The following is a 20,993-nucleotide window of genomic DNA, read 5'->3' on the forward strand; positions in this document are numbered from 1 at the left end:
ATAAGCCCATACATGATGTACAAAGCACTAGTAAAGCTAAATACATAGGTAAATTTAAAAGATAGTATAAATGTATTTTTGTTTGTAACTCATTCTTGCATCTGATTTAAGAGACAACTGCATAAAGTACTGATTATAAAAGTGAGTTGATGGGTATATGATGGATAAAGATGTAATCGTATGTCAATAATAGCACACTGGAGAAGGGAGGAAATAGCTACATGGAATAAATTTTTTGCATACTATTGAAATTCAGTTGCTATTAATCCAAGCTTGATTATTTTTAAATTAAGATGTTACTCTAATCCCTAGCATAACCACTAAGAAAACAACTCAAAAACATACAGAAAAAGATACAATAAAGGAACTGAAATGATATACCAGAAAATAACTATTTAACAAAAGAGAAAGCAGTAATGGAGAAATGTACATAAAACACACAGAAAACAAGTAACAAAAGGGCCAATGTAAAAACTACGCTACCAATAATTTCCTTGATTGTAAATAGACTAAACACTCCAATCAAGACGCATACATTTGCAGAATGGATTAAAAAAATTTCAAGTATATACTGTCTAAAAAATGACAAGCTAGATTCAGATACAAATAAATTGCCATGAAAAGAATGGAAAAATATACACCCTATAAACAGTAACCCAAAGGGAGCTGGAATGGCTATATTGCTGCTACTGCTTCTAAGTCACTTCAGTCGCGTCCAACTCTGTGCGACCCCATAGACGTCAGCCCACCAGGCTCCCCTGTCCCTGGGATTCTCCAGGCAAGAACACTGGAGTGGGTTGCCATTTCCTTCTCCAGTGTGTGAAAGCGAAAAGTGAAAGTGAAGTTGCTCAGTCCTGTCTGACTTTTAGCGACCCCCATGGACCGCAGCCTACCAAGCTCCTCCATCCATGGGATTTTCCAGGCAAGAGTACTGGAGTGGGGTACCACTGCCTTCTCCTATGGCTATACTAACATCAGACAAAAGAGATTTTAAGAGAATTCCCTGGCAGTCCAGTGGTTAAGACTCTGCTTTCATTGCCTACAGCCTGGATATGATCCCTGGTCAGGGAACTAAGATCCTGTAACTTGAGTGGCCAAAAAAAAAAAAAAAAAAGATTTTAAAATAAAATTGTTACTACAGGCAAAAAGGCAAAGAAAGATATAGAGTTAAAATGGTCAGTCTGTCAGGAAGACATTATAAATATATATGCACTTAACAGCAGATCCCCAAAATACATGAAGTAAAAACTAATAAAACTGATGGGAGACACAGACAATTCAACAATAATAGTTGAAGACTTCACTTTCAATGATGACTAGAACAACCAAACAATTGATTAATAAGGAAATAGAAGACTTGAAAAATACTATTAAAAAATACTACAAACCAACTAGACCAAAAGGATATTCACTCAACAAAAACAGAATATACATACAAACATCTCCATGATTTAAAATAAGTACAAAACATGTACACTGAAAGCTATAAAATATTACTGAAAGATTAAAGATGAACTAAATAAATGAAAGATATTTCATGTTTATGAGTTGGAAAATGTTATTAAAATGGCAATACTTCTCAAACTGATGTACATACTCAGCATACTCTCTATCAAAATCAGAGTTTGGAAAAAAAAATCAGAGTTTGGTTTTGTTTTTAATTAAAAAAAATTAAAAAAAATTTTTTTGGCCACACTGCATGGCTTGCAGGATCTTATTTTCATGAGCAGGAATCCAATCCAGGTCTCCTGCAGTGGAAGCTCAGAGGCCTAACCACTGGACCACCAAGGAATTCCCATCAGACATTACTTAGACATGGAAGCAATCTAAATGTACAGTGACAGATGAATGGATAAAGAAGATGTGGTTCATAGGTACAATGGAATATAACTCAGGTGTAGAAAGGAATGAAATAATGCCATTTGCAACAACATAGACACACCTACAGATTATCATACTAAGTAAGACAGAAAGATAAATATAATATCATATATATATATGGAATAGAAATAATGCTACAAATAAACTTTTCTATAAAACAGAAATAAAGTTACTGATGTAGAAAACAAACTATGGTTACCAAAGGGGAGGCTGGGGAGAGATAAATTGGGACTGATATGCACACGCTACTAAATATAAAACAGGTAACCCATAAGGACCTACCACATAGCACAGGGAACTCTACTCAATACACTGTAATAACGTATATGGGAAAAGAATCTAAAACAGAGGGGTTATAGTCATATGTATAATTCAATCACTTGGCTGTACTAGCACAAACTTGTAAACTAGCACAACATTGCATATCAATTATACTTCAGTAAAGTTTTAAAAATAAATGGAAGTCTGACACCCATCTGAAAAAAAAAGTCAGATACCAATGTAAAAACAAAAAAAAAATCAAAGTCTGTTTTTTGAAATTGACAAGTTGATGTTAAAATTTATATGGAAATGCAAACAAGCCAGAATTGCCAAAATGATCTTGAAAAAGAACAAGGTTGCAGAGTTCATACATCATGATTTTAAAACATATTACAAATCTATAGTAATCAACAGTGAGCAGTGCTGGAATAAAGATAGAAATTCAGATCAATGAAACATAATTGAGAATCCAGATAAATCTTGACACTTATGGTCAGTCGATTCTCAACAAAGCTTCCAAGGCAAGTCACAGGGAAATAATAGTCTTTTCAACAAATAGTGCTAAGATAACTGGATATTCATGTGCAAATAAGAATAAAGTTGGACTCCTAGAAATATACTGAAATATACGAGTGTAAACTATAAAACTCTTAGAAAGAAACATAAATGTAAATCTCCACAATCTTGGATTAAGCAATTGTTTCTTAGACTCTGAAAGCACAGGTGACAAAAGAAAAAACAGGGAAACTGGACTTCATAAATATTTTAAACTTTTGTGCTTCAAAAAACACCATCAAGAAACTGAAAAGGCAATACGCAGGATGGGAGAGTGTATTTGCAAACTGTTATCTCTGACAGGGGACTTATATCCAGAATATATAAAGAACTCTTAAAACTGGATAATGAAAAGCCAAATAACCAAATCTTAAAATGCATAAAGAATCTGAATAGACTTTACCCAGAGAAGGTATATGAGTAGCCAATAAGCACATAAAAAAATGCTCAACACCATTAGTCATTAGGAAAATGAAATCAAAATCATGAGATACTACTCAAACACACCAGGATGGCTATATTTAAATAGACACTTAGGCTGAAACTGACATTTTCCAGTATTCACCAAAATGACACAAAGGGAAAGAGAAGCACCTCCTCTATGTTCTCTAGGCCTTTTAGAAAACAAGTTGCTATTCCTTTGGCCACATACATGCAAATCTACAGAGAAGGTGATATTGTAAAGCTCAAGGGAAGAGACACTATTCTTAGAGGAATTCCCCACAAATGTTATCAAGGCAAAACTGCAGCATCTACAATATTACCCAGCAGGCTGTTGGCATTGTTGTAAATACACTGGTTAAGGGCAAGATTCTTGCCAAGAGAATTAATGTACATATTGGATGTATTAAACACTCTTAAGAGCTGAGACAGCTTCTTGAAACATGTGAAGGAAAATGATAAGAAAAAGAAGGAAGCCAAAGAGAAAGGTAGTTGGATTCAACTAAAGCACCAGCCTGATTCAGCCAGGGAAACACACTTTGTAAAAACCAATGGAAAGGAGTCTGAACTGCTGAAATCCATTCCCTATGAATTTATGGTATGAAAGGTATAAGAAAAATGAACAAAGGGTCTCTGGACTGTTCCTTTAAAATGATTAATTGTTTATTCACTATATTTCAATAAAGCTATTATCAAAAGTATATATATATACACACATTATACACATATGTATAGACTATATATTTAAATATGTATATTATATGATGTACACATCAGAAAATTGACTATAAACCTAAAGGAAGTGAGTAGTAAAAAAAACCTTAAAATCGTAAAAAGATTTTCAAAGAAAATGAATATCAATAATGACATTCAAAGAAAAACTAGCACAGATAACATTTCCTTGAAAGATTGGTGGTTAATTTCCTTGGTCAAGAAACTCTTTGCCTTAATCTCTAGATTATCTCAGCATATATGCACATTCTTACATTAATAATACATATATACAGTCTGCAGTTATTATCAAGCCATTGGCATTTACCTAGTAAATCAAACACTACTTCCTGGGCTCCAAGTTTATATTAAATTCTGATTTACCTTCCTAGGTGTTATAGACAAGGATTCAGATAGGCTACGGCAAATGACCTTAAGGGAAGTAATTTTGTCTCTGAATGACCTAGATGGATTTTTCTGCTAAGCAGCTTTACTTGAATAACTGCTCACCTCTAACTCTACTATGGCAGACATTGATCTCTGAGAGTATAAGTTTCATCCTTAAGGCTGAAGAAAACCAGCTAGTTTTCCCGGCTCAGATAATCAAAGTCTGGCCTTCATGCTTCTTTAGTTAGCTTATAAGAGGGATAAAAAGGACTCCTTGAACAACACATGAGATGAGATGGTACTGGGTAGAATAATTTTGGACTTTGGTGATGTAAGAAGTCCAAGAAAAGGGCTTAAGACTTGTTTAATGTCATTAACTTCATACTGTTTAATATGGTCATAATATATATGCAATACGATTTTAATATATAACTATATATAACATATCATTTATAATACATGTTACATATGTTATAAATATATATTTATGTTTAGGAAAAAGCCATGTAAATGTTATAAAAATTCTAATAATAATAACCTAAAGGTGGCAGGAAATTATTACTGATTTTCTTTTCATTCTATTGGACTTTCTCAACTTTTTAACTGTATATATATGTATTACATTAAAAATTTATTTTAATTGCAAAAGTGATTGTAAAATAAATTTAGACACTAAAAAGATATATAAAATAAAAATCAAAGGGTTCTCCTTTATCCCCTTTCTTCTGACTCTTTTCAGAGGAAATCATTTAACAGATTGATGTATATCTTCTTTTAAATTCTCCTTTTACACTTATTCATACTACAAAGAGTTTTTAAATGGGATCTTAATGTGTTTATGATTCTTCAACTTTCTAATTTTAAACATTTGTCATTTTTTAAGTCAATTTTCTTTAAACATCTGCACAGATTAAGTGAATCTGTGGGACATGTAGGCTATTTGCAACAGTCAATAAGTTTAAAAACACTGCAATAAACACCCTCGTGTATTTACTCTTCTATACTCATGCTATAATTTCTATATGCTTGATTCCTCAAGATTTTTTTTTTTTTTTATCATGGTATGTGTGTGTGTTGAGGCGGATCATGTAATCCGGAGAAATAGAGCTTCTGCAGCCAGGCTTTCTGGATTTAAAACCCACCTTTGTTGTTTACCAGCTGTATGACCTTATACAGATTACTTAACCTTTACAGGCTTCCCCTGTGGCTCAGCTGGTAAAGAATCTGCCTGCAATGCGGGAGACCTGGGTTCAATCCCTGGGTTGGGAAGATATTCTGGAGAAGGGAACAGCTACCCACTCCAGTATTCTGGCCTAAAGAATTCCATGGACTGTATAGTACATGGGATCACAAAGAGTTGGACACAACTGAGCGACTTTCACTTCACTTCACTTAACTTTTATGGGACTTCATCTCCCCATGTGTAAAATGGAGACAATAACACTATCTCCCTTGTAGGGTTGTAAGGAGATTAAATAAATTAGTAATCAAAAAGTACTTAAAAGGATACCTGCACATAGTAAGTAATCTGTATGGATGTGTGTGTGCTCAGTTGCTCAGTCGTGTCAGACTCTTTGCGACCCCGCAGACTGCAGCCAGCCAGGCTTCTCTGTCCATAGTAATTCTCCAGGCAAGACTACTGGAGAGGGCTGCCATGCCCTCCTCCAGGGGATCTTCTCAACCCAGGATTGAACCCAGGTCTCCTGCATCGCAGGTGGATTCTTTACTGTCTCAGCCACCAGGGAAGCCCAAGCTCTGTATAAGCGTTCTGAAGTGAATTTTAAAAATACCTGTCCCTTTCATTATCCTGTAAAATGTAACCTCTTTATTATATAACAAAAACATAAGAATAAACTTACTCAAATTATTTTGAGTTTTAAAAAGCTTATGTAGTGGATGTCCCTGGTGGTCCAGTGGTTAAGACTCAGTGCTCCCAATGCAGGAGGCCCGGATTCCATCCCTGGTCAGGGAACTAGATCACACATGCTACAACTAAAAAGGTCTCACATGCCACAGCTAAAGATCCTGGGCAGCCAAATAAATAAACAAATAGACATATTTAAATAACATATGTTAAACATAGTTAAATAAATAAATAACATAGTTAAATAACATAGTTAAATAAATAACTATAGCGTTCTCTCCATTGACAATAGGTTTAATGATGCTATAACTTAAAAATTAGGAAACATTTCTCTAAGATTGTCTCAAAATGCAATTATGCTTCCTTTAACCTTTTATACCTCCTAGATAGTTTTAAAAGATCATTTTTATTATGGGATTTTCAAATACACACAAAACTACAGACACTAATATAATGAATCCCCACTTATTACCCAGATTCAATAATTATCCTTAATGCATGGCCAATTATGTTTCATCTGAACTCTACCCACTATTCTCTCAAATAATTTTGCAGCAAATCCTAGTTATCATATCATTTCACCTGTAAGTATTTTAGTATGCTTCTCTAAGCAATAGGAGTCTCTCTTTTTTTTTTTAGGAAATATAACCATTATATCATTATCATACACTAAAGACAATTAGTCCCATCACCTCATGGGAAATAGATGGGGAGACAGTGGAAACAGTGTCAGACTTTATTTTTTTGGGCTCCAAAATCACTGCAGATGGTGACTGCAGCCATGAAATTAAAAGATGCTTACTCCTTGGAAGGAAAGTTATGACCAACCTAGATAGCATATTAAAAAGCAGAGACATGACTTTGCCAACAAAGGTCTGTCTAGTCAAGGCTATGGTTTTTCCAGTGGTCATATATGGATGTGAGAGTTGGACTGAAGAAAGCTGAGCGCTGAAAAATTGATGCTTTTGAACTGTGGTGTTGGAGAAGACTCTTGAGAGTCCCTTGAACTGCAAGGAGATCCAACCAGTCCATCCTGAAGGAGATCAGTCCTGGGTATTCATTGGAAGGACTGATGCTGAAGCTGAAACTCCAATACTTTGGCCACCTCATGTGAAGAGTTGACTCACTGGAAAAGACCCTGATGCTTTGGGTCTTTTGGGACCCAAAGTCTTTGGGAGGGACTGAGGGTAGGAGGGGAAGGGGACGACAGAGGATGAGATGGCTGGATGGCATCACCGACTCGATGGGCATGAGGTTGAGTAAACTTCAGGAGTTGGTGATGGACAGGGAGGCCTGGCATGCTGCAATTCATGGGGTTGCAAAGAGTCAGACACGACTGAGCAACTGAACTGAACTGAAAGACAATTAACAATAATCCCTTAATAGCAAATATACAGGAGAAACTTCAAATTTATACAATCATTATATGTTTTTCTCCTAATACACTTTTAAAAATATGTAACAAAATATGTAACAAAATATGTAATAAAATATGTAATTTTTGTAAATCAGATCCTACTTTTCCTTTAAACTATAAAGTACTTATTATGCACATGAGTAGGCTAATGAAGAGTTAACAACTTTTTTTTTTAGCCTTGGTGCAAGAACACCTAAGTAGGAACATTAAACACAACTTTTACAACTATTATTTGTTTTTTGTCTATACTATCAAAGGACACATGATGGATACAGTGAATTTCGAAAAAACTGTCAAAATTCTAGAATTTATTTTAAATATGTCATTTTTGAAATCTTTAGAAGAATGATTCCTAGAATGTAGCATTACTAAGAATTAGTCATCTCAAGCTAAACTTATTATCTTGTTCTTTTAACTTTCAATTTTGAAATAAGTTTAGACACACACAAAAAAGAGAGTTCCTACATATATGGCGTTACCCAACTTCCCCAAATGTTACTGGGATGCCATAGTTGAAATAAGTGAGTTTCAAGAAGGCAATTGATAATATTTCCTCCAAAATTTTGAATATATGTTCATTGTATATTACAAGACTCAATTTTGATTTTCATTTTCTTAGCATTGTGATTTTTTATTTTATTTTATTTATTTTTTTAGCATTGTGACTTTTTAAACAAAAGTACATTAAAATTTCTATCATCAAGGAGGAGGTAAGTGGGTCAGGTTATAAATCAGTTCAGTTGCTCGGTCGTGTCCAACTCTTTGCGACCCCATGGAATCGCAGCACGCCAGGCCTCCCTGTCCATTACCAAATCCCGGAGATGACTCAAACCCATGCCCATCGAGTCAGTGATGCCATCCAGCCATCTCATCGTCTGTCGTCCCCTTCTCCTCCTGCCTTCAGTCTTTCCCAGCATCAGGATCTTTTCAAATGAGTCAGCTCTTTGCATCAGGTGGCCAAAGTATTGGAGTTTCAGCTTCAGCATCAGTCCTTCCAATGAACACCCAGACTGATCTTCTTTAGGGTGGACTGGTTGGATCTCCTTGCAGTCCAAGGGACTCTCAAGAGTCTTCTCCAACACAATAGTTCAAAAGCTTCAATTCTCCTGTGCTCAGCTTTCTTTATAGTCCAACTCTCACATCCATACATCACTACTGGAAAAACCATAGCCTTGATTAGACAGACCTTTGTTGACAAAGTAATGTCTCTACTTTTTAATATGCTGTCTAGGTTGGTCATAACTTTCCTTCCAAGGAGTAAGCGTCTTTTAATTTCATGGCTGTAGTCACCATCTGAAGTTATTCTGGAGCCCAAAAAAATAAAGTCAGTCACTGTTTCCACTGCCTCCCCATCTACTTGCCATGAAGTGATTGGACCTGATGCCATGATCTTATTTTTCTGAATGTTGAGCTTTAAGCCAACTTTTTCACTCTCCTCTTTCACTTTCATCAAGAGGCTCTTTAGTTCTTCTTCACTTTGTGCCATAAGGGTGGTGTCATCTGCATATCTGAGGTTATTGATATTTCTCCCAGCAATCCTGATTCCAGCTTGTGCTTCCTCCAGCCCAACGTTTCTCATGATGTATTCTGCATATAAGTTAAATAAGCAGGGTGACAATATACAGCCTTGACGTACTCCTTTTCCTATTTGGAACCAGTCTGTTGTTCCATGTCCAGTTCTAACTGTTGCTTCCTGACATGCATACAGGTTTCTCAAGAGGCAGGTCAGGTGGTCTGGTATTCCCATCTCTTTCAGAATTTTCCACAGTTTATTGTGATCCACACAGTCAATGGTTTTGGCATAGTCAATAACGCAGAAATAGATGTTTTTCTGGAACTCTCTTGGTTTTTCGATGATGCAGCAGATGTTGCCAATGTGATCTCTGGTTCCTCGGCCTTTTCTAAAATCAGCTTGAATATGTAGAAGTTCACAGTTCACGCACTGCTTAAGCAAAGCTGTTACCTGAACAACTACACCACGAGAATGTTATTTAATGGAGAAATAACTGCTTGGTAAAAGGTTTGTCATTCATCAGAGGCTTTGTTTTGGCCATATTCTGTCCAACACCTTTATCTAATTGACTACTAACAAAGAATCTGGGGGGAAGGCTGATACCTTTCACTTCCAGTCAGGATTCAAAGAGATTGCCATAGGATGCAGCACTGACACAGAAGCAACAAGACGAAATTTAGTAAGTCTAAACATTAAGGACAGAAATATCAACTGCTAAATTAAAAGACTGAAGGAAAGTTGGCTTGGCAGTTCAGGGAGCAAGAAGTAAGGACTTTAGTTGAGCAAACTCTGTATGAGCCAAAAAAGTGATACGACTGTCACTCTCTAAATCCCATGCAATGGAAGATGGCATTCCTCTGTCCAGGTCAGACCACCTTTAAAGCATAGTTTCAGGCTTAGGAGTTCTTAATTAAAGTATGTCAGGAGACATTAGAACATGACCAAGGAGGGTAAAGGCATTGCAGGAACTAGACTTATTTTGCCAGGAGAAGAGAGGATATGGGAATCATGACTGTTGTCTTTGTTTGGTGACCTGTCCTATGGAAGACGGAGCAGACCTAGCATGCCACACCAGAGAGCTGAACTAATAATGTAATATTATTAATAGCAGGCACTTTTGAGTGCTTATTTAATATGTGGTAGGCATTTATATGCATTATCTTGTTCAATATAATCATTCTATGAGGGGTTGGTTTCTATTATCATCTTAATCTAATAGATTAGGAAAACAAAACTCAGAGAAGCCAAGGCAACAGAGACAGCAAGTTAAAGTAGCTGATGCCCATAGTGAATTAATATTTGTAATATATTTAGAAGGGTGTTAGGACACAAGTACCTAATAAAATCTAGTTGCAACAATAATAAATATTATAATAATTATATTCAAATATTATTGTTGTTGTATTGACTTAGGCCAGTGGTTCTCAGCCTTGAGCCTTGGCTATACATTAGAATCACTTCAAAAAATACTGATGTCCAAATTCTATGTTCAGAGACACTGACTGAACTGGCCTGAGATATGGCCTGAGTATCTGCCATTTTAAAAGTTCCCCAGGTAAAGAAAACATTCACAAAGACACATTTGATAAATACTATTATCGAAATACACAAAGAAATCTTAAAATTCAACAATCAGATGAACAATCTGCTTAAAAAAATGGGCAACAGATCCGAACAGACACCTCACTGAAGAAGATATACAAATGGCAAATAAGTATATGAAAAGATTAAAAGAAAAGTATATACTTTCATAAGTATATGAAAAAAAAATGTTCCATATCATGTCAGTAGGGAATTGAAAATTAAAATAATATACCATTATATATCTGTTAGGATGGTGGGCAAAATCCAAAACACTGACAACAACAAATGCTGAAGGGACTGTGGAGCAATAGCAACTTTTACTGCGTTTGGAAATGCACAATGGGGGAAATTCCTTAGAGGTCCGTCCAGTGGTTAGGACTTGGTGCTCTTGATCCTTGGTCAGGGAGCTAAGAGCCCACAAGATGCGTGGCAGTGTCAAAAAAAAAAAAAAAAAATGGTACAGCTACTTTGGAAGACAGTTAAGCAGTTTCTTACAAAAGTAAACATATTCTTGTGGGAGGGAGAAAGAATTAGATGAAGGTAGTCAAAGGGTACAAATTTCCAGTTATAAGAAAAATACTAGGAATGTAATTTATAACATAATAGTGATAATTAACAATGCTGAACATTATAAATGAAAGTTGGTAACAGACTAAATCCTAAGAGTTCTTTCTCATCACAAGGAAAAAATATTTTTTAATCTGTAATGTGTTATCTATATGAGATGATGAATAGGTTCACCAAACCTACTGTGGTAATCATTTCATGACATATGTAAGTCAAAAAATTATGTTGTATTCCTTAAGATTACACAGTACAGTATATTAATTATATCTCAATAAAAATGGAAGAAAATGAAAACATATTCTTACCATACAATCCAGAAACTGTGGTCCTTAGTATTTATCCAAATGAGTCGAACACTTATGTCCATGTAAAAACTTGCAGCTGGGTCTTTATAGCAGTACTTTTATTGCCAAAACTTGGAAATATCCAAGATGTTCTTCAGTAGGTGGATGGATAAACTCTGGTACTTCCAGACAACAGAATGTTATTTGGCCCTAAAAACAAGCAAACAAAAAAAATTAGTTATTAAGCCATGAAAAGAATCTTACATGCACATTATTAAATGAAAGAAACCAATATGAAAAGGCTATATATTACATGATTTCAACTATGCAACATTCTGAATAAGGTAAAACAACAGACTCAGTGAAAAGATTAGTGGTTGTCAGGGGCTAGGTGAGAGTGGGATGAATAGGTAGAGCTCAGGTGATTTTTAGGGCAGTGAAAATATGCTGTATGATATTATAATGGCAGATATGTGTCAAGATATGTTTGTCATAAACCATAGAATATACACCACCAAAAGTGAACTCTAATGTAAGCTATGGAATTTGAGTGATAATGGTGTATCAACATACACTCATTGTCACAAATGTACTAGGTGGTGGAGCTTTTGACGGCTGTGCATGTATAGAGGCATTTATAAAACATCTGCATGTATAAAACATTTTAAAGATTTATTTCTTCTCCATCCGAACTGTCTTCTTACTGCCAAAAACTAGGCCCTTTCTCTCTCCACTACTGGAGGAATTTTCCAATCTCCCAGTTAATCTTCTTGTCTGCTGCTGCTGCTAAGTCGCTTCAGTCGTGTCCGACTCTGTGTGACCCCACAGACGGCAGCCCACCAGGCTCCTCCATCCATGGGATTTTCCAGGCAAGAACACTGGAGTGGGGTGCCACTGCCTTCTCCAGTCTCCTTGTCCAGGTAGTTCTTATTAGCTATTCTGGACACTCTTGCCCTATACACCTTTGCAAGACTCTTTTAGAACTTTTCCAGTCAATGTTCTAGTCCAGAACTTGCTACTTTACTTCAGCATAAATTCTGTATCCCACACATTTAAGTCCCTGCTGATTTTAGCTCCTATTTTCTCCATCATTGCTTAACGCTGGTTTTTGCTTGAGGCACAGGTCCTCTTTCCTTTGTTTCAGAACTGATCAGGCTTTGCTTTATTCTTTTTCCTCACTTGCAGTGTTCACATTCTACCCATTTCTTCAAGGTCCAAATTAAATGCCACTTTCCTCCTTGAAGATTTTCCTGGCAGCTCCAAGTCACATTCATAGCTCGCAAATTCTTATGTGCTGTAGTTGGGACAAGATAGTGGAATCCTCAACTCTTATCTCTTAATTTGACCTATGAGCAGGAGACCTAGGAACCTTACCTGCTACAGTGGGACATGTATCTATAGATATTCGAGGTGCAAATGTGTAATTTACAAAATACTAGTTCTTCAAATTTATGCAGCAGCTCCTCTGCTTAAAGGAACACTCCTCAAATACTATCACGTAACACTCATTTTTGTTTTTTAAATACAGTGGGTGTATGGGGCATGGGTTTACGTATCTCACAAACCAAGGGATTCATTTCTTGATTAAAAGAAAAAGAAAGCTATATTCACATTTCCAACTAATTACATCTTAACTGTCTCCAAGTGCGCCTCATAAGCAGGCATATTTTGTTTTCAACGCGTGTGAAATAAAACGTTCGAAGGGAATAACTACGGACATACTTAAGATCACAACCCACAGGAAAAAGTCGAAATCACACTCGAGGTACTGCTGCTTCCTGGGAACGCCAGCGGGCCTGAATTCAAAGCTTTTGGAACCTCAGCTCTCCCGTCCGTACTATGGAGAGGATACTCGACAATATTTACCTCACAAGACTGTGGTGAAAGGTTTTCTTTCTGAACTGCCGGGCAGTTCGCCTCCCAGGACCTAAGGGTGGCGCTTTTCTTCCCGCGGCGCACTTCCGTGCGCGAGGAGGGGTGACCAGCGAGGAGGAGGAGAAGCTCGCGCCGGAGGCCGGGTCGGCGAGGCGGGAGGCCGGGCCAGGACAGGTTGGGCCGCAGCTTTGACGTGCAGCGTGGGGGCTTTCAGCAGGAGCACGCCAAGTGTGTACACACCGTGCAAAACACGCTGAGCGTGCGTGCACCCGTGTGCGCGCGGTGCTGGGAGCGCGCTTGAATTGCCAACGAAACGTGAAGGCGCAGAGCGTACGATAGGAAAGCGACAGCTGACGCGGCCGACGGAGCCGGAGGCCCTCGGTAGCGGCGACGAAGCTACCGGTCGCTCGGCGCCCCGGCGTTGCGCGACCCTGCGCCGCGGGCCGACGGGTCCCCGCAGCGCCCCCACGTGGCGGCCGAAGGGGTCGCAGCCAGCGGAGCCCATTTGCTCCGCCTCCGCGGCGCACTGCTGCCCTCCGCAGCTTCCCCGCCCGGCTCTCCCCCGACCCTCCTCCCTTCCCCCTCCCGGATCGCGATGGACGCGGCCTCCCCCCGCCGCCGCCGCCGGCATTACGGCGCGGGCCTCTAAGCTGCAGGGCGTGAGGAGCCGCGTGCCGGGGACGGGACGTGAGCTGGCTGCCGCCGGTCTGGGGAACCTCTGGCTTCCCTGTCACCAGGTCCCCGCGGAGGAAGGGGAGGGACAAGGCGCGGCTTTTCCTGTGCCGCCAGCCCGGCTCGACCTGCGCGGCCTGCGGCTTCCTGGGAACTCGAGGGCCGCGGCCGGGCCTGGCTCAGCCCGCGGCCTGCTTGGAGCTGGACCGGAGCGGTTTGAGACGACAGGCTTGGGTAAGAACTTGAGGAAAGGGGACGCAGGAGCGCCTTCGGCGGTCGGAAGGGTCAGGCCTGGTGCCGGGATCAGGGATGCCCGGCGGTAGCCTGGGAGCGAGACCCCGGCCCCTGGTGAGGTCGGCAAGCTGCCGCCGACTCACCCGCCTGGCCCCTTTGTTTTCCTCCCCCGACCCTGCCCACGGCGGGCCCCGACTTGTCCAGGCCAGAGCCCATGGTTGCCCGCCCTTGTCCTTGAGAAAGGATCGCCGCCCGACGGGGCCAGGGACGTCCCGCCGGGCCTCAGAGTTCCGGGCGCCGCTCCCGGGAGACCCATCGCCCTGCCTGCTTCGGCCTCCTCCTCTCGGGTAGAGAGGCTCGCAGCTCCACCTCCAAAACTTACCCTCCTCCTCGACACAGGTAGCTAACTTAGCCGGGTTTGGTTCGGGAAAACCGGAGCGCGGTGCCTGCGTCTCCCGGCGCCGGGTCGGCTGGGCCCTGAGTTTTGGGTCAGCCTTGCGGATCGCCGCCGTTGGGCGCCCACCGGAACCTGCGCTGGATTTATGCACCTGCAGCTGGGTTACAGGGGACCCAGCGCTGTCCTCTCGTCAAGAGTGCTTCTGAGTTTTTGTATTGACTTGCCTGTTGGGGCTGCTTCGCTGTTGTTGTTGCTGTTGTTTTTAGCCAACTGCCCCATTCGGTGGGGATGGGGAGAGAGGACCGCAGATTGGCTTGTGTTCTGATCTGTAACGTGTTAGTCCATTGCACTTACTTGTAGCATTTCTTTTCAAACTTTTTTTTTTTTAACTTTTAAGAACAGTTGCTGCTACTGCCGAAATTCCTAATCAAATCTTAGATAGATCTTGTATATCGTTTGTATTTGAACATCTTAAGGATAGCAGTAAATTAAATCAGCAGAATTTAAGAAATTGAAGATAATTTTAAAGTAGAGACTTGATTTGGAGGGGAATTGGATCAAAGTGCTAAGTTTCCTTAAAATACTGAATCTAATCCTTATCAGAAGATCAGCTTTGGGTGAGGGGAGGGGCAAAGAAGTTTTCTGGAAAAAAAAACCCTTAGTAAGGTGTTGTTTGCCTTTTGGCAAACACGTTAGTGATAGCAATAGAGGGATCCGAAGCTTGTTTGACTGTCTTTGACAAAGACGGCTCTGGTTTCCAGTTTAAGCAGCAGCCTAATCAGCTTATACTCTTGTGCAAAACTGGTTTTTATTTAGTACAATGTATGAAGTTAAACCCGAGGAATAAGAAAAGTTGGAAAACTATGGTTAAGTACACTATCCAACATATTTATGAGTCTTTTCTAGTTCCTAGGACACCAAGAAAATCTGGCTCTAGTCAATGTAAAAGAAAAAAAAAATTAAGCTCACGCTGTTCAGTCCTAGACATTTAAAGGACTTTTTGCCTTTACTTTTTAAATTTAAGCAAAGAAGCTTAAAAAACCATGGCAGATGTGGACCCAGATACATTGCTGGAATGGCTGCAGATGGGACAAGGAGATGAAAGGGACATGCAACTAATAGCCCTTGAACAGCTATGCATGCTGCTTTTGATGTCTGACAACGTGGATCGTTGTTTTGAAACGTAAGTATATCCCTTCGTCATCTTCCTTTGGGGGTGCTGTAGTGACATGTACGTAACATGTTCTCAACCATCTGCTGATTTGAGTTTGTATAGAATTTTTCTTCAGTGAGTTTTAAAACTTATCTTTTGAAAAGTTTCTGTAGTTTTGCATTTACAGTCTTCTGAGAAATAAAACTTGGTAGGTAAACTAACTCCAGTAATAATTGTGATGACACAAATAGATGTTTGTTGATTGAATAGGAATTAGTAGAGAATGCTAATTCTACCCCATAATCTGATTGACTCAGTTTCAAAACATGTTATGAACTGAGAAAATGCAAATACTTCTTTATTTCTGTATCAAGAAGTTGACCTGAAATTGATATGAAAATACAGATAACAATGAATACATTTCCAACTGCCCTTTCTTCATTGGTAGCAAGTCTTAGGACACTGTTTTGTTTTGGCGTTGTTGTTTTTGGGTTTTTGTTTGTTTGTTTTTGTTTTTGTTGCTCTGGTGGCACTGTGTGGCTTTTTGGATCTTAGTTCCCCAACAGGGGATTGAACCCAGGCCACTGCAGTGAAAGCAATGAGTCATAACCACTAGATTGTCAGGGAATTTCCTATACTTTTTTTTTTCCCCCTGTACTTTCCTTAAAGCAAATCATGGCTTTGTAAATTTCAGTTTGGAAAGGGTATAAATTGAATGTTAACCACATGGCATAGTTTTTGGAATAGTAAAAGCAGATTGAGATTTGAGAGTTTAAGTAATTTTATTTAGAGGATTATGTGGAATTTGTGCAAAAATGTAAAGGAATCATTACTAGATTGGACATTAATGCCATGTTTTTCCTCTTATGTTGTACTTGCCCAGTTAGATTAACCATTCTTCTAAATGCTGAACGTGTTTGGTTTTTATTTATCTTATATTTATGATTTTGAATTCTGGTGATAAGTCAATGAAAACTCAGATGCTTCTATATTGGTTTTAATGCCATTTTGAAGTAATTAGTAGAAAATGTTTGAGATGTTGACAAAATTTGGTATAAATTATCTTAATTTCTTTGAAGTGGCAATAGGCTTTATTACTCACTAAATTGATGTATTTTTGATCATCTTCATTTTTGAATGAATCACTAATGAAGATGAATTAATAAATGAATAGTTAATAATCTTAGTTGTAAGTCCCATTGAGGCGGTACTATTAAGAAAAAAATCCTTATGAACAAAGTTTCCAAATCGCAGTCTGTGACTCATTTATTTCAAGTAGTTATTGTTATTGGCAAACTCTGAGAACATAATAATTTAGCCCCTTTATTAACACTTGTTTTGGTCAGAATCACAGAACAGTGAAATAGATTTTTGAGCATTTGTAGCTTTCATTAGAGGGTTTTCATTAACCTGAGAATTACTTTTGGTATTTTAAAAAGTCGTACATACCAGTCACATCAACTATCATATTCTCCATTAAGTACTGACATGTAGTAGTAGAGGTATTTGTAATGACATTTTTAATAAGTGTCATTATATTAAAACAATTTTAAAGGAAATTGTTAAAATGTCAAACTCATCAATGCAAAATCCTTCTGTCCTAATATAATTGTTATTCTTTTCATTATCCCTTCCAGGCTTCAGTCATATTTGATATAATGTGGATGAAATTAAAATCATATGCAATTTATATTTTTTATTTACTAAGTGAAGATATAAGAAAATTTCATATTGGAATGGTTAGCCCTGTTTTATTTAGCATATCAGTAGTTTGTCTATCAAAAGTAGACATTTGATTAAATTTATGACAGTTGTTTTTTAAACCTTTAGCTTGCTTTCTTCATTCAGTAGCCAGATTTTCTTGTTGTCAGAAGGAAAATTATCTTTAGTTTCTTTAAACCAGAGATGCAGCTTGGTGAGGTGGAAAGAATGGCTGTGTGTCACCAGAGACCTGGGTTCAGATTCTTGGTTTCCTAAATGAAGTTTACCCCTTGAGAGCTTTACTTTCTTCCTCTGTAAAAATGACAGTAATCTCATATCTGGTTTGCTCCTTGTGAGGAGTAAAGGAAAGAATGTATGTGAAAAGTGTTTTGAGTCAAGTGAGCCAATTTAATGTCCTTAAATATCTAATGTTGAATTTTATTTGGAGACTTTATTTCATGAAACTGTGGTGAGTTTTGAAGAACCTTTAAAAATTCTTTGAAACAGTCAACAAATAAGACAGGGCAAAAGCAGGATGATGTGCACATTTTAAATATGGGTGAAAATATCCCTTTTAACTTAATTTCATAAGATAGTAGCAAGTAGTCCTTTTAGTTACGTCAAGTAAAGCAAAAGATGCCTATATGTTCAGATAGGCTTTTGTCTGATTAGCTTTGATTAGTAGTTACATGTTCGTTTAGTCAGGAAAGGCACATGGTGTGGTAAAATTAATGGCCTTTGGAATGAGATAGACACGGGTATAGGTTTTCATGGAGATTAAATGTGATAATACAAGTGAGATGCCCAACATAGTGCTTTTCACATAACAGTTAAGTGTTTTTTTTTCCTTTAACTTAATATTGTACATGGCTGTCCCTTTTTTTGTACCCGTCCTGACTTTGTTTTAATTTAGTTTTTGCTGTGCTGGGTCTTCATTGCTCTGCCGGCGTTTCTCCAGCTGTGGTGAGCAGGGGCTCCTCTTCGTGGTGGTGTGCAAGCTTCTCACTGCCGTGGTTTCTCTTGATACGGAGCGCAGACTCTAGGCACTTGGACCTCAGTGGTTGCAGCCTGTTGCCTCAGGAGCTGCCGCACAGGCTTCAGAGCTCAGCAGTAGTGGCGCGTGGGTTTAGTTGCTCTGAGGCGTTTGGGATCTTTCCTGACCAGGGATTCAACCCGTGTCTCAGGTGGATTCTTTAGACCACTGAGCCACGAGAGAAACTCCCTGGCAGTCTTTTTGAAGTTAAGAGCTATACATTTTCTGTGAAACTGTGATACTTCTTACTAATGCCTGAATTTAACAAGGTAATGCTCTAGAAAGTGAAATTCAAGTTCAGAGTTAGTTTTTGCTTTCATCTGTGATACATTAGTGAGCTAAACTTAATATAAGTTATACATTTGAAATAAATTTAATGAGTTATAAATGAGTAGTTTTGCATTCACATCAAAATAGGTGACCATTGTACATATTCTAAAAAGTAGATAAATCCTGGGCAGTTGTAGATCCTGCTACTGAATCTTCAAATAATATAATTTATGTCTTCTGGGAAGAATCTAACATCTCCCCAGAAGATCTAGTAAATGGAATATTAGGGATAGTGCTTTTAGTCACCAGAAAGCTCATATTTAAAAAATAATCATCTTACTTCATTATGAAGACACAGAAGGATATACAGTAAAGTGTAAGTCTCTCCCTTTCCTGTCTCCTGGCTGACCAATTCTCCTCTCCAGAGGCAACCACCATTAATCATTTTCCTGGTGTATCCTCCCAGAGAGAAATATCCCAAGAACGACTGCCTCAAGTTTGGATTCCAATACTGAATACAGTGGTAAAAGCTTCCTATTGTGTATGTACAGTAAAAACTATTTAAAAATACCTACAACAGTGATAAGTCTTTTAATCTTTTAAATTGTCTTCCTACTTTTTATTGTTAAAAAGAAATATGCTGACCAAAGCAGATAACAGTCTCTGCTCTTATGGTGCCTAGTAGTCTAATAAGGAACACATATTAAATAATTATAGAGATAAAATTGTGGTTACAAGCTTTGATAAGTGCAATGAAGGAAAAGTTCATAGTGCTGTGACAGCAGGTAGCAGGGGCATGACCTGGAGGAACAGGGGTAGTCAGAGTGGTCTTTAAGAAAGCGGTTTTTCTTAGAGATATGAAGGATGAGTAAGAATTTAAAGGATGATGTATAAGGTGGTGGGATAGAAGGATGTTTAAAGGGAAGGCAACATGTGAGGACTTTTGAAGTGGGATGAGCATGTCGTGGTTGAGGAATTTGGAGAAAGGTAGTATGACTGTGCATGGAAAGCTGTCTGGAGAACTGTGCTGAAAGTTGGGGCAAGATCAGATGGAACCTTGTGTATGCTTTTGGTTTTTTCTTAAGAGCAGTGATGTAAAAGAGTGAGTGATGGGATTAAATGTGTCTTTTAAAAATGCTAATTTTTTCTGCTCTATGGATAATGAATGGATGATGAGGACAGAATCAATGCTTGTAGACTTAGATTTTGGAGGTAGAATAGTCAAATAGTTGAATGATTGGATGTGAGAGAGAGAAAGAAGACAGTACCGTGGATAATTCAGATTGCAGTGGATGATGATGCCATTCAGTGAGAGAGAAAATCGAAAGAGGACCATGTTTTTGTTTTTTTCTTTTTGACCATACCACATGACTTGTGGGATCTGAGTTCTCCAACCAGGGATTGAAACCGGACCCCTGCAGTGAAAGCATTAAGTCCTAACCATTGGACCACCAAGAAATTCCCAGGAGGACCATGTTTTTGAGAAATGGAGATCATGAATTTGGATTTGGCTAGATTCTCATATCTGTTTTGCATTTATTGTGTTGCATTATGTTGTTTTGATTGCAATATATGAAAAAATTATCATCCTCCAATAGATGTAGCTGGGAAAGGGAGGAATGTGGTAATGATGTCTTTACATAATTAAGTATAGTCTCCTTTGATATCATACCCAAAGTGGGCAAAGTGATAGTTTCTTAAGAGTTAATTATAATGTGGATTCTGAAATCATGTCAATGAACTTGTACTCTTATAGATTAAAATCTATTGGCCTGTTTGGTACTTTGAGTGGGTGTTGTTTTTTTTTTAACCCATGTATAAGTTTAAAAGATCTTGCACTGGTCATGTGAAAAATATTGATCTGCTGAGTTATACAGATATTCCTAATGTTGCCATATGCCATTCTACACTGTCACAAACTCATATTTGTTATTATAAGTACTTAATCAGAAAAGTCTTCAAATAATGGGATGCTGTCCAGCTCATGGTGGCAGGAGCAAGTTTTTCAAAGTTGTAATTTTTGCTTGAAAGCTCGAATGTTATCATTGGCAGCAAATACTGTCAGTTGTTTTTCCTTGAGGTGGAATGCTTGCTTGGTTAATTTTTGAGGAAATGTTTGCTAGATATCCAAGTCTGAGTAACCACAATTTGTCTAAAGTTCTTTCAGGTAACAATGATGTTGCATGAAACAAG

General features: G+C 38.3%; 1 protein-coding gene and 1 long non-coding RNA gene across 11 annotated transcripts in view; one reads left to right on the forward strand and one right to left on the reverse strand.

The window, feature by feature from the left end:
* Positions 1-13,798, reverse strand: part of LOC110126886 (uncharacterized) — an 83,667-nt gene extending 69,869 nt beyond the window's left edge. For 4 of the 6 annotated variants that reach the window (XR_011491827.1, XR_011491829.1, XR_011491828.1 and 1 more), the window contains exons 1-2: positions 13,332-13,794; positions 11,487-11,675 (exon numbers count right to left, since the gene is read on the reverse strand). This is a non-coding gene — a long non-coding RNA (uncharacterized lncRNA). Of the gene's footprint in view, positions 1-6,095; positions 6,262-11,486; positions 11,676-13,331 lie in introns of all 6 variants that reach the window. The other 2 variants (XR_011491832.1, XR_011491830.1) reach the window with 2 other exon arrangements.
* Positions 13,799-14,156: 358 nt separating this feature from the next.
* Positions 14,157-20,993, forward strand: part of HECTD1 (HECT domain E3 ubiquitin protein ligase 1) — a 73,389-nt gene continuing 66,552 nt past the window's right edge. For all 5 annotated transcript variants that reach the window (XM_020876784.2, XM_020876788.2, XM_020876786.2 and 2 more), the window contains exons 1-2: positions 14,157-14,246; positions 15,668-15,826. In XM_020876784.2, the coding sequence (XP_020732443.1) occupies positions 15,687-15,826 (140 nt within the window). In that variant the 5' untranslated portion in view covers positions 14,157-14,246; positions 15,668-15,686. The remainder of the gene's footprint in view (positions 14,247-15,667; positions 15,827-20,993) is intronic.

Source organism: Odocoileus virginianus, chromosome 16 (assembly GCF_023699985.2).
Source record: "Odocoileus virginianus isolate 20LAN1187 ecotype Illinois chromosome 16, Ovbor_1.2, whole genome shotgun sequence".
NCBI lineage: Eukaryota > Metazoa > Chordata > Mammalia > Artiodactyla > Cervidae > Odocoileus > Odocoileus virginianus.